General features: G+C 39.5%; 1 protein-coding gene across 1 annotated transcript; it reads right to left on the bottom strand.

Annotated features, from left to right (window-relative positions):
- Positions 1–241: 241 nt before the first annotated feature.
- Positions 242–3638, bottom strand: LOC308391668 (lysozyme C-like; the record flags this gene model as incomplete). The annotated part of the gene is made up of 4 exons (XM_080874326.1): positions 242–308; positions 392–470; positions 2628–2786; positions 3512–3638. 4 exons carry the CDS (start codon positions 3636–3638, stop codon positions 242–244), a joined length of 432 nt encoding a protein of 143 aa, XP_080730452.1.
- Positions 3639–13799: the final 10161 nt, after the last annotated feature.

The raw sequence follows: 13799 nt of genomic DNA, 5'->3' as shown, positions 1-13799 counted from the left end.
TCGGTCCATTCAGCAAAACACACCGGCGTATCCCGCCGTGATTATTATATATTTCAATTGAATGCTTTAGGGTTGGGGTCATGACTGATGATAACTTTCAGGGTTAAATCCTAAAAAAGGTAGATGAAAAGAATGAAAGCTGTGATTTTAATTCAGTTTATTAATTTGAAAAATTACTGAAACAGAAGAAGACGGGGACATCTTATTATGTGAACGAGACCCTCCTGTTGCCGTGGGCTGACTAAACACCACATCCACTCACATAGGAGCTGAGGTCACGACCCTCACAGTTATATTGCCAGCCATACCTGAAACCAGACAAAAGTATGATTAACCAAGTAAGAGGTCAGTCAGTCAGAAACTTTTTGCCAGTTATGTGATTCGTTCTTACCAGGCACTGATGCCTTGAGGATCCCGCACGACACGTTTGGCACAGGTGATTGCTGCATTGACATTATCGCTCAAAAACGCTGTGACCAAAAATGGGGAAAAAAGGACAGCAACGTAAAAATCAAAAGTGTAAAACATCAAAATTGTAGCTGGCATTGCTGAAACTGAGAAAAAAGTGAGTCAAATGACAATATTAAAATTTAGTCAACTTAGGACATAATGAGACAGGATTTTAGGTGGTTTGAAGCAGTTTCTTGCAGTATTGTGAATGCTGCACTGGTCTGCCATTAAGGAGAGTACCCCAAACTTAGAAATGTCCATGTACAGTTTCATTTACATTCTCAACCTAAATAACTAATAATCTGTGTCAAGAATTTAAGAATTAACCAATGTTGAACTAGCTTGAATGCAAAACTGTTCTGAAAAGTGTACACTCTTCTCATTTTAATTTAATTGCGATGTTATTGTTCTTGTAAAAGCAATGTTGAAGAAATCAGGGCAAAAGCCTGTAGCCCTCAGCTGTTCCAACAGCAGTAGTAAACTTCAAATCTAAAATAAAAATTAACACAAAGCAAAAGTGGTCTTAAGACCAGTATTCGCAGACCAATAGAGTATTAACGTAAACATTTTTTATCTCCTGTGCAGCAGTTTATAACCACCTGTATCTGCTGCTATAAGGATAGAGGCAGATACAAGTGACAGAAAGGACCAATCATGGACAGTACCAATGTTGCACTTAACATGCTGCTTTTTACTAAGAGTAATTTCCCATGCACAGAGGTAAGTATTTGAGAAGTAAGAGCGTTTTTTTGGAGGGATAGAGGGTATACAAAAGTGTCTACTTCTGTAGCCAGCATACACAGAGCATCCCATTGGAGTTTTGGTTCTGTTTGGGTCTTGACTGCCTCCTGATCTTTAAAGCATCACATTTAAGGAGAATATGTTTAAAACTACCAGATACGCAACTTATAAACTGAGGTCTATGTAGGGGTGGGTTTATTTTAGTTCGAATAATGCAATATTGATTCATTAAATCCTGAATCGATTTTTAAATATAAATGTATTTTTCCAGAAATGTCAGAATCTTAGGTTGAAGCTCAGCAAACTGTTTCAACAGCTGCCAAACGGCTAAAACAGGCAATGAGAACAGGTAAAATGATTGCGCACAAAGATGTAAGCACAAAGTGTGGATCGTTCACCCAATGGCACGTACGCAGACACCCCATTGGGTGCTGAAAGCTGACATCTCACAGATTCTGCAGCTTCAGGTTTCGTCACTCTCTGACCAAAATTCACTGAACCAACAGCAAAAGAAGATCAAAACTACGCTTCATGTTTGAAAAACATTGTCATTAATCCCCTCTTACTTTGGCTGTTTTGCTTCCACCATGATAAAAATCTCTCTCTCTCAGTGTACTCAGAAACCATTTACCATCAAAAAGCTCTACTTTCTGCATGAGTCGCTTATTACAAACCGGTATGATGTTCAATATAGAATAAATTTAAACTTTTACAAACTATGTCAAATTGCAAAATGCTTAGCTGTGTCTCTAATAAAACCTCTGTAACTTTGTTCTGCTTCATTTCAGCATCATCAGGTAATGTTCATATGTTTATTCATGGTTTTCTTTAGTTTTTGATCAGTTGCAGAATATTTTTAAGGTTTATCTGCTATAAGAAGCCAGGCCAGGAAAATCTTCTTCATGTTTTTCTGTGTTTTATGCTCAGATATCATCTGGTGTGATGCTTACACCTCTAATGAAGTCTAACAAGTGTCAGCTTTGTTTTTATACATAGATATACAATACTGATAAATGATCATAATTATAATATTTCTGACTGAGTCAAAACTGAATCGAATTGGGGATTGAATCGAATCAGGACCTTGCGAATTGGAATTTAATCAGTTATAGAAATCAGTGATGACCAGCCCTAGGTCTAAGTCATCATTGATGGGGTCCCCAACCCTAAACCCTTTCAACTTTAACTCATGCAGACAAGCAGAAAATGTAATATTTGTTTTATTAAATTTCCCAAGTTCTCCTAATCCTTGGCAGTCAGGAAACACCCATCAGAAACTATTCTGATTCCCCCCAAAATAATTTATTTAGCTTTTCTTTAAAGTATAAGGTAAGTGTTAGGACCTATGATGACTAACACCTCACAAGGTTAAAGATTGCCATCACTCAGACAGCAAGAGGACCTGAGCTAAAAACCTATTGAGGCTCATGACTGACCACTGCAGTCCATGTTGCATCCGTTATGCGAGTTGATGATGTAGTCATTGCACCACCAGTAGCTGTTAATTTGAAAGATGCCAAAGTCGGTGGATCCGTCATTGTTGGTGTTTTTGGCCCTGGTGTTATAGTTTGACTCCCATCGGGTGAGGCAAACCCCTGCAGACAGAAAAAAAGAGCTGGAGGTATAGACAACTTGAAAGCTAAGTGTCAGGTAAACTAAAATTGACCTGTTTTTCATATATTAATGCTTGGTCAGAATCACATTCTTGACAGATTTTAAAAACTAAGGTTACACAAATTGGAAGATAGATCGGTAAGTTGGACTCTCTGCGCACCAATATTATTAAAAAGCAAGTAGGTGAAAATTCCACATATGGGTAACCATGACCTTACCCTTAACATGGCATTGGTAACAATGTACAAGTTAAGAATGATCTTGCATTTTCCTAAGCTGACATGCTGGTACACAGCAAAATCTCCAGTGTTAAATTAACACTGGAGAGTGTCTATATGGGTCCACACCTCTGAGTGTTAAATACAACACTGTTGAGTGTTAAATTAACACTTTTGACAGTGTTATATGTTTAAAAGTAACCTAGTCAGTTTTGAAGATTAACAATGGCTAACACTGAGCAGTGCTGATTTTCTAACACTGGAATATTTCTAACATTTTGAGTTATTTTCCAGTGTTAGAAAATCAGCACTGCTCAGTGTTAGCCATTGTTAATCTTCAAAACTGACTAGGTTACTTTTAAACATATAACACTGTCAAAAGTGTTAATTTAACACTCAACAGTGTTGTATTTAACACTCAGAGGTGTGGACCCATATAGACACTCTCCAGTGTTAATTTAACACTGGAGATTTTGCTGTGTACTCACAGTCGGCAAGGCTGATTCCATAGTAGCCGTCCATGCCATTAGCCTTGAGCGTGCGGGCCCATTCACAGCGCTCGAAGATTTTGGCGTTGGCCACAGCCAAGAAGAGCAAAACCAACAGACTCCTCATGATGGTATTTTTCCTTGTCCGAATGTGTCCACAACTGCTGCTGCTTCCCTTTTTATAGCCAAAAATGCTTAGTTGCAAATGGTGTTGATTTCCAGGCTCAGATAAGAGGTCCCCAAAGGACAGCATAAGGGAAGGGTTGCATCAAAGTAGAAAAGCAAGCAATGGTGGGTATATGGTTAAAAAATAGAGCTTGACAAACAAAGCATATCGATCCAGCTGAGAAGGATCCCAAAGCTCTGAAAAGTGTATTTAAAAAAAGGTCTAACTAGATAAGAGCACCCAAATACCCACAAGGGAACGGTTAGGTGAAAGTGGAAAAGCAAGCAATGCATATTGGTCAAGTTGAGATAGATTCCAGAGTTGTGGAACGATTTTCCGTTTGTTTTTGCAACACATGAGACCACATTTTCCTCAAACAAACATCATGTTTGATTCAATAAGCCTAAAGTAGCCTTAAACATTCAACCAGTGATTTTAAATTCATCTATCAGCTCCTTAAAATGACCACAAAAACAGAAAATTATCAAAATCTCTCTTCAATCTTTGAAATAATAAACAGTGAAAGTAGAGATTTTAACTGAGTTTAACATTATTAATTTCAATGTGTTTCCTTAAAAGGAGAAACAGTTGTAATGATTCCACCTGCTGCAGAGAAAGATGGGGACATTTTGTCGATGATCAGGGCCGTGCAGAGATGTTTGAAGGGGCACATAGGCTGAACAATCTCACACATAGTACATAATTCGCACTTTACTTTCTTCTTTCCTGAACCTTATCTTATCTTATCATATTATATACATTTGTACTTATGTAAATATGTATATTTTTATAGTTTTTCAAATCATTACAGTGCAATACTTTGCACGATTATGGATATACTTATAAGCACAAACACATGGCTGTTACACCTGTTACACTTTTTTAATATATATTATACAGAATATTATACACTTTTACATTTTTATATATGATTCTTACTCCTGTTTTTTTTTTTTTCTCTTAGTTTAGGTAAAAGTTTTTCTAGTATGTTTCTCACAGTCGGGGGGAGTATTTTTTAGCCAGAAAAAAACATTTGACTGTATGTTGTACTAGCTATAACTACATGTGACAAATAAATAAAGAAATTGAAATTGAATTAATTAAATGTGGCAATAATTTATTAAAATTGGAATTAATTAATTAAATAAATAGTTATGACACATGTAATTAATTAATTATTGACACATTTAATTAATTATTTATGTATTTCACATTTTAATTAATTATTGACACATTTAATTAATTATTTAATGATATATTTATTTATTTCATTTTGGCAGTCCTGGCGCCTGGCTCTCATCTCGAAATAATTTTATCTGTCAGCCTCACCCATCAAACTCAGGGGGCGGGGTTAACGCTGATCGAGTGAATACCATTGCTTTGGCCTGGTGGCCATTGTTTCTAGAACACAACAACCGGCATGTGGAAGCTAACAGAACTGAACTTTGAAAAACCCTGTTTGTGTGTCACCAAATACCGTTTTAATATTTTTTTTAGCCGAGAATGTAGTGGTTTAATCTTCATGTGTCTGGTCGGTTTGTCAAGATACAGCCTCTTTGCAAAAGTGTTTCGATGATTTCGGAGATGTCTGCCCAGTCTCACGGCAAAGCGTGGGATAGACCCGCTCGCCTCGCAAGCAATCCCACCGACAAAGCGCAGGCCCCGGTACACAGCTGTAGTAACCCCCGCTGACTTCTTTTACTGAGGTTATATTTATCGGTGTTTTATTTCCTGATGTTCTTATGTGTCCTACGTGTTTCAGTCGCCAATTCTGAATTATAACTAACATTAAAAACATGTTTAAGGAGGAGAGAGAGCAAATAAATCTGTTTAACATCTGATCTTTGGGTTTTTGTTCAGTAATCAGTGTGACCTGTGTATAAACGCATAAAAGAGATAACGTTGGTGTTTCCGTCATGTAGTAACTGCTGGCTTTAACTGTACAAAGGTTGTTCGACACTATGAAACACATACAGACTTCATGATGTTCGGCTAATATTCTTATTGTGAATATTAATCATGAGGGTAAACGGCCCTGTACACCACGGAGCGAGGTCAGCATATCCACGATATCCTCAGCTCCATGAGTTAACACAGAGTTTCCCAGCTGACTATCTAACTGCCAACTATTCCAGAGACATGAAAATATACAGCATAAAGAAAAGTGTAAGAGACTCAGCAGCAGATTAGAATAACAGTTATACATTTAATAAATCACCAAATGAATCCAAGAAACGAGCAAACCTATTCCGACAATTTGAGTTTGTATTCCCTCAGCTGCAGACTCGCTGCTGTTTAAATGTTTGAAAAGGAAGATTAGATAAGAACAAACGTCAAACATAGACTCAGTCTGCCTTCACATTTGATATGAGGCCAGCACGTATAGTGGCTGTGTCCTGTTTTAAGATCATACATGTAAAATTGTTGTCTGACCTCCGTCGATCCAGCCGCTCAGAGTCCGTGGTTACCATGGTTACTGCATAAGCAGCTATAATGTTAACAGCTGGCACTGAGAAAACCTACCGGCAGCATGGGTGTTTATGTTTTTCATTGCAAAAGAACTGTCTGAATGGTTAACTGAAGTTAACTTGGATAAATTATAGTTAAGGAGTATCACAGATAACGCCTACGTGAGCTGTGCGACTGTTCACCACTACACTGAAATCAGTAGGCTATTACTGAAATACACGTGCTATATCATAAACTATGATATAAATAGGGAGGTCCTATTAACATGTTTAGTTTTAAAGGACACCTTCCTGCCTTTAGTCTCATTCATGAGCAGTATTAGTTTTCTTCTAACATCCAGAAGTCTGCACGATGTGTTTCATAGTTTGTAACAAGCCTTTGACAGGTAAACATAACATGACCGAAAAAGCAAAAAAATGGTTCATTTATGTTTGATGTGTGTTTATTCCTCCCTAAATATCGTCGGTGAAGTTCGCCATGCACGTCAGATTTTCCTGCGCATTTTTTATACCTCTGCCAACAGAGAGAAAAAAAAAATCACATTCTAACAGACAGCTGGTGCTTAGAATACAGTTGAATAACTATTAAAAAACAGATGATATAATATTTCTGTCCAGGTTGCAGACTTCATGATGAACATGCTGTTGCAAACTCTGCTCCTCTCGGTGGAAATGCGCCTTCTCTTTCCTCTTTGTATAAAAACATTTTAAAAGTCAGTTTAATCTCAAAATTCACAGTTAAATCCAAAACACACCAGATAAAGAAAAGCGAATAGTTCAGTCTCACACATGTGCCAGTGAACCATTAAACGTCTGTGAAACTATGCAGTTATGAAACGTAACTTTAACCTCAGCCAAACCGATTTGCTCAGTTGTGAATAAAACAGCGAAGTAAACGTGACCCGACAGACAGAATCTGAGTGAATGAAGTCCAGCGTTTAACCACTGAGAGCTAAAACTCAGCTGAGGTTTCAAAGCTGTGTGCCGGTGATTGGACATCAGCCGCTGATGAAGCTGGTTCGCCTATAAAGTGCTCTGTAAGGAAACAAGCTCCAGCAGCTCTGCGCTCGGGGAAAACACTATATTTACTTATCTTGTGCAGAAAATTGCGCTGACATTGCTTTATATCGAGCACCGGCTGCCCAGTTAAACTGTGACTATCATCAGGTAACGTAGGCGTGTTTCTTGAATTAGCAGCAGGTGTTAAACAGCTGACAGATGAGGAGGAGGATGCATGCAGGTAAACTGAGGGTCTGTTGAGCTGATCGCTGGTTTCATGAGAAAAATGTCAGCTCGTTCTTTATGTTACAGAAGCACAGAGACACAAGACCAGGCGGAAAGAGACGATCGTTCGGTGAAAATGAGAATCTGCGAATGCAACATGTGGAACACGGAGAGTGGAATATGTAAACAAACCGGTTAACGTAACCCCCTCGGTGCACTCTGCATGCTAACTGTTAGCAGAGCTAGTGAAATCTCTGAAAACATCTGAGCACTTTTGCAAACATGTTCTATGTTGACAACCTGACCAGACATACGTCGCGACATTCGCGGCTAAAACACTGTTAAAAGTGTAGCTGGTGACAGAAAAACGGGGTATTTTAAAACTACACCACCACCATTGCTGCTTGTGATTTGATCTGCATTCTGGGATAACTGGCTGCCCCAAGTCTACACAAGCAATCGATTTTCTAGGATCGACCTGTTTTGACTTACTTTGCACGGCAACCAATCAAATGTTAGAGAAGCTGCATGGGCAGCGTTAACCCCGCCCCCTGAGTTTGATGGGTGAGGCTGACAGATAAAATTATTTCATGATGAGAGCCAGGCGCCAGGACTGCCAAAATGAAATAAATAAATATATCATTAAATAATTAATTTAATGTGTCAATAATTAATTAAATGTGTCAATAATTAATTAATTAAATGTGTCAATAATTAATTAAAATGTGAAATACATAAATAATTAATTAAATGTGTCAATAATTAATTAAAATGTGAAATACATAAATAATTAATTAAATGTGTCAATAATTAATTAATTACATGTGTCATAACCATTTATTTAATTAATTAATTCCAATTTTAATAAATTATTGACACATTTAATTAATTTTTTAATGGTGTATTTAATTAATTCATTGTGGCAGTCCTGGCATTCCATACATATCATGGTGCCAGCATTTTTTATGGAATATGTTGATCAAACCCCAGAAAAGGAAACTTGGGGCTGGTGCTCAAGCCCCTACTGCCCCCCCCCCCCAGCACGTGCCTGTAGATGATAGTGTCCTGTTTGTATGTGTTGCTCAAACATCATATTCAGACAAATAGGATCTGAGATCCTGGCTCTGTCAGCGATTGTGCCAGGCAACCCTAAGTCCAGACCAAAAATTCAGTCCAATGAAAACCTCAGTTTGTTTAACTGAATAAATCGAGTTTCATCACTGACCGTTGCCGTCGATGTTGCATCCATTTGCTGAATGAATGCTGTGGTCATTTCACCACTAGCGGCTAATTATATGAAAGATGCTGAAGTCAGTGGATCCATCAGAGTTACAGTTGTTGCCTTTGTGTTATAGTTTGACTGGTCAGGCTAATCCTTGCAGACTGAAAAGAAGAGATGGACGTGCAGATCCCCGAAAGCTAAATTTTAAGTGTCAACCCACACATCCTCAACCAGTGTTGGGGAGTAACGGAATACATGTACCGCCGTTACGTATTTAAAATACAAAATATGAGTAACTGTATTCTGTTACAGTTACCGTTTAAAAAGGTGGTATTTAGAATACACTTACTTTGTTGGAATAAATGGATTACACGGCGGTATTTTCCTGTTTCATATTGTCACGGGTCAGGCCTGTTTGGGTTCTGTTTGATAGCTATGTTCTGTTGTTCCAGGCGGCAGCGTTACAGTTGCCATGGTTACAAGATGACGCACTCTCTCTGCGACTGTGCTTCCTGGGTGAGAGAGCGCCTTTTTGTTGTTGTTGTTGTGCTGAGCTAATAGGCAGAGTGTTACAGGCATCGCCCTAAAGAATGTAACCTCATGGGCAGTGTAGTCCGTGCTGCAGGGAGAATGGACTGCCATACCCGTTATGTGTCTGTGAGCGTGAGGAGGGAGAAAAAGGAGAGTGGAAAAGTACGAGCTGTCATCGAGCACAAATGGGAGCTGGAAGCATGTAAATATAATAATAACCACTGCAGCCAAGAAGAGTGCCTGACGAGCCCAGTTGTAAGTAAGCTATTAAGACTCGACTGTACGCTGTGTTCGTGTTTTCCTCCGAAACAATAATTTACGTTGGAGCAGTCTTTCAACACCTCTCTCTGTGTCTCGCTAGCAAAGTTGACCCAGACAACAAAGTAAAACTGACGTATTAGTCAGAGGTCCCTTTACTACGGTTAGGAGCCGCAGACCTTCAGTAATAGTAATAAATCACACAGCAATAGTACAATCATGTAGTTGTAAAAAGCATGATAATATATTAAGTAATCCAAAGAGTTCAGAATACGTTACTCTCATTGAGTAACACAACGGAATAGGTTACAAAATACATTTTGGGGCATGTATTCTGTATTCTGTAATGAAATACATTTTAAAAGTAACCTTCCCAACACTGTCCTCAACTAACCACTTTTCAAATACTGACACTTGGTTAGGGTCCCTTCTTGTCATATTTTAACCCTCTGATTTCTTTTTTTTTCATCTGTGAATAACCCTAAGCATAGACAATCAGAGTATGTAACATTTGTTTTAAACACATTCTTAGCTGACATACATCAAAAACTAGGGGTGGGTTTTAATAATCGATTCATCGATTAAAATCGATTCTGGCTTGGATAACGTGATATTGATTCATTAAAATCCTGAATCGATTTTTTTATATAAATGTATTTTGCCCAAAATTCCAGAATCTCAGGTGAAACGTCACAAAATTTTGACAACCACCAAACATTTTAAACAGTAAATGAGAGCAGGTACACGGCTTCTGCACAAAGACGTAAACACAAAGCACGGACCGCGGATCAGAATCGGTGAGATGTGGCTTTCTCACCCGACGGCACGGACACGGTCGGGGCTGAAAGCCGACAGCTCGCTGATTCTGATGTTTCGGCGGGTCCACGCTTTGTGTTTACGCCCTTTTTGCGCTGATTCTAAAGCTGTTAGTTTTATCTCTCTCCAAACAATATTGACCGAACCAGCAGCAAAAGAAGATCCAAACTAAGCTTCACATAAACATCGTCATGGACTCCCTCTGACTTTTGCTGTTTTGCTTCCACCACAATAAAATCACACTTCATGCACAGCTCTCTCTCTCTCTCTCTCTCTTTCTCAGTGTACTTCAAGAACAGTTTCCTGTCTATCCCCGAAATCTGTTTTCTGCATTATTCGCTTGCTTGTTACGCACAAGCCTATGGTGTTTACAGCGCTGTCGGCCGATGTTTTTTTTTCCTTTTACTCACTTCCAAAAAGAAAACCTAATTTCTGCCATTCAATAGGCTTCTGAACAAATTTAAACTTTTTAAAATTATACAAAATGCAAAACGCTCAGCCGTGTCTCTAACAAAACCGCTGTAACTTCAGAGGCAACGTTCATATGTTGATTAATGGTTTTCTTTCGTTTTTGATGTGCTGCAGAATATTTTTATAAAATCCCAGGCCAGGAAAACCACCTTCATGCTTTTCTGTGTTTTATCTTCAGCTACTTTGACACAAAGACATCTGCTGTGATGCTCACACCTTTGATAAAGTCTGGAAAGTGTCAGCTTCCTTTTTATAGATACAAAAATATGTAAATGTACTGATCTGAATTATAATATTTCTAACTGTCTGAGGCAAAATTTCCCAGATTCAAATCGAATTGAATCGAATCGTGGATCAAATCGATTCAGGACCTTGTGAATCGGAATCGAATCGATTCTAGAAATCAGTGACGATACCCAGCCCTATCAAAAACTATTCATTGTTCCAAAATAAAGGGTCAGGGTCACCATCTCAGATCACACAGATGCCAAAAGCAAGAACCAGCCACCCCAACTCACGTACTCGGTCTCTCTCTCTCACACACACACTCATAGCAATGTATAGCATACAGGAAAAAAAGAGCAATTTGTGCATTTATGTACGTGACTGTCACGGGTTGCTCTGAGGATCCACTCGCAGGACTCCGGAGTGTGTTGTAACAGAGACAGTTTATTCACAAAAATCTTCACCAAGTGTATTTACAGGCAGTGCGAGGACAGTGCTATATACAAGATGTGCGAGGACGGGTTCCAGGGCTCCAGGGAAAACAAAGGGATCACACACACGCTCACGCCAACCTCTCTCCGCTAGTGACCAGCCACCTCTTACACGCTCCACACGGGGAAACACGGGGACGAGTCCGGGGAATCTAGAACAGAGAGACAAGTGTTACTTTCTGAGGCGGAAGTGTGGGAAACTAGGGCTCGACGTGTACTGACAGGAGTCTTCACAACAATCCAGCGTTGAACAGCTGATCTCCTCCTTCTGATATACCAGCTGGTCTGATGAGGCCCAGGTGTGCATGATCCGGGAGGGCGTGGGCCGAGGGCCTGAACCCGCCATGAGTTCCGCCCCGGCAAAACAGGGGAGGGGGAGAGAGATTGCTGATCAGTGCCTTGCCGACCCCGCAGGTCGTGACAGTGACACAGTTACTATGAAAGTTCAGTATGTGGATGGCTCTGGATTTGACCTTTACTGTGTATTATTCTGCACGCCATACAGGTCAGCTGTAACACAGACTGCAAGTTTACAGAGTGGAGTAATGTGTAATGAAGCAACCTTCCTCTGTATGACTCCTGCCTCTACCTGAGCTCTGATATATATCTATAACTCTGATGTTAACTCTGTGAAAAGCAGTAGAATAGAAATTCAACTGAGAATAAAAGAAAGGAAAGAGCTGGCATCAAAGTTAATGGTTAAGAGAGGAGAAAGCTGTGAGAAGCATGTAAGGATTGATGAAGCATTTAATCTAAATAAGCAAACTTGGATTGCAAAAGTGAGACATTTCTCTTTAGGGTCTTATCAGAAACTTAGAAATAGTTGCTGTTGTATTTTCTTTCAAGCTGACTTCATGACAACCAGCACCACAGATGACATGAACTGTGATCTTACTGGTGCCAGAGAACCACTCCGGGATAGACCTATGGTTGCATTTACCCGCCTAAACAAGCATAGTTTCAAAAACAAAAAAGATTTTTGCTTTTAAACCAGCTCTCTTACATGGTTGGCCTTATAATCTCCAATTACTTGTGCCAAATACCCATATAAATGGGTAGATATGAACCATACATTAGCCATACCATTCCACTGGTAGAAAGGACTCTACCATATGGGTCACTGGTGACTTAGACATTAAGCGTCATGTCATCTTGCTTGTTCTTAAATTAAAAGGCTGGTACTCACAGTCAGCCAGGCTGACACCACAATAGCCATCCATCCTGCTTGCCTTCAGCTTATGGGCCCAGTCACAGCGCTCGAAGATTTAACGCTTGCCACAGTCATTAAAAGCAAGAAAACAAACACACTCCTCATGATGATGTCTGTGCTGGTCTAAAATTTTCACAGTTGCTGCTGAATCTCCTTCTTATTGTTGAAAAAGCTCAGCTGAAAATGCTGTGACTCTCCAGGTTCAGATATGAAGATCCAAATGTGCAACAAATAATGGGTTACATAAAACAAAAGGCTGGGTTCATGGTTACACAATCCAGAGAGTCTGAAGTTCAACAATAACTGGATATAGAGAATGTTTGCCTTCAAAATAATAGTTATGTTTTTTAAAATGGGTTGGGTGCAGCAGTAAGAAAACTTTGACTTTGAAGGTGATTAGTTTTAGTTTCCATTGTCACAATTTTTCAAGGTTTACTGCTGCCCAGCTAATAGTTAACAAGTATTTGCAGACATCATATAAACTATGGACAACCATGCCAATCGGTTAGCAATCAGAGCAATTGCAAAGATTTTTGTGGTTTGGCACCCCTTTGCAATTGATTTAACCTGGTGACACAGCAAACCTCCAGCACTAGCCAAATGGTTGGGAAAGACATTTTTCTCCTGGCAGTCGATAACCTGCCAGTGGCTTGTGAAGGCCCATGCCACTGAGGCCCAAGTTGAAGTACAACACATGTGACATATGAGTCATGACAGGCTCATACATACAGTCTCACTTTTAGGATCTGGGCCAGCAGGAACACTAACTATGAGCAAGTACTGCACCTAAACACGAGAACCTTTAATATGTCTAATTCGTCATCACAATTGCACTTGCATCAATTTCTCTTTATTGTGTATTTTTCATGAGTGGCGTTGCTCTTTCTCTCGAGTGTCTAATGACCCTGTGTTACTGAAAGAACAGCAGCTGCCTGTCTCTCTGCTAGCTCTATTCTGATGCATTTTATCATACAGAGCTGTAATCACAGTCATAATGGAGTTCCTGAACTCCATTTATCGCACCAACTTTCTCAATTCTCTCGCTGCACTTAGTGTTTTCAGGCTGTTCTTCATCAAAACACCCTCGCTTGCTCCCCTCTCTCAATGTCTCATCTCAAACCTGAAACACGGGTAAAGAGTGCAATTAATCAACAGGCCAAGTGACAGCAGTTGGATCAATTCATCTGCACATGGAGAGAGACGAGA

This window comes from Rhamphochromis sp. 'chilingali', assembly GCF_963969265.1.
Source record: "Rhamphochromis sp. 'chilingali' genome assembly, chromosome: 2".
Lineage (NCBI taxonomy): Eukaryota > Metazoa > Chordata > Actinopteri > Cichliformes > Cichlidae > Rhamphochromis > Rhamphochromis sp. 'chilingali'.
Note: the sequence above shows the minus strand (reverse complement) of the source record. Positions and strands in the feature narration are given on the sequence as shown.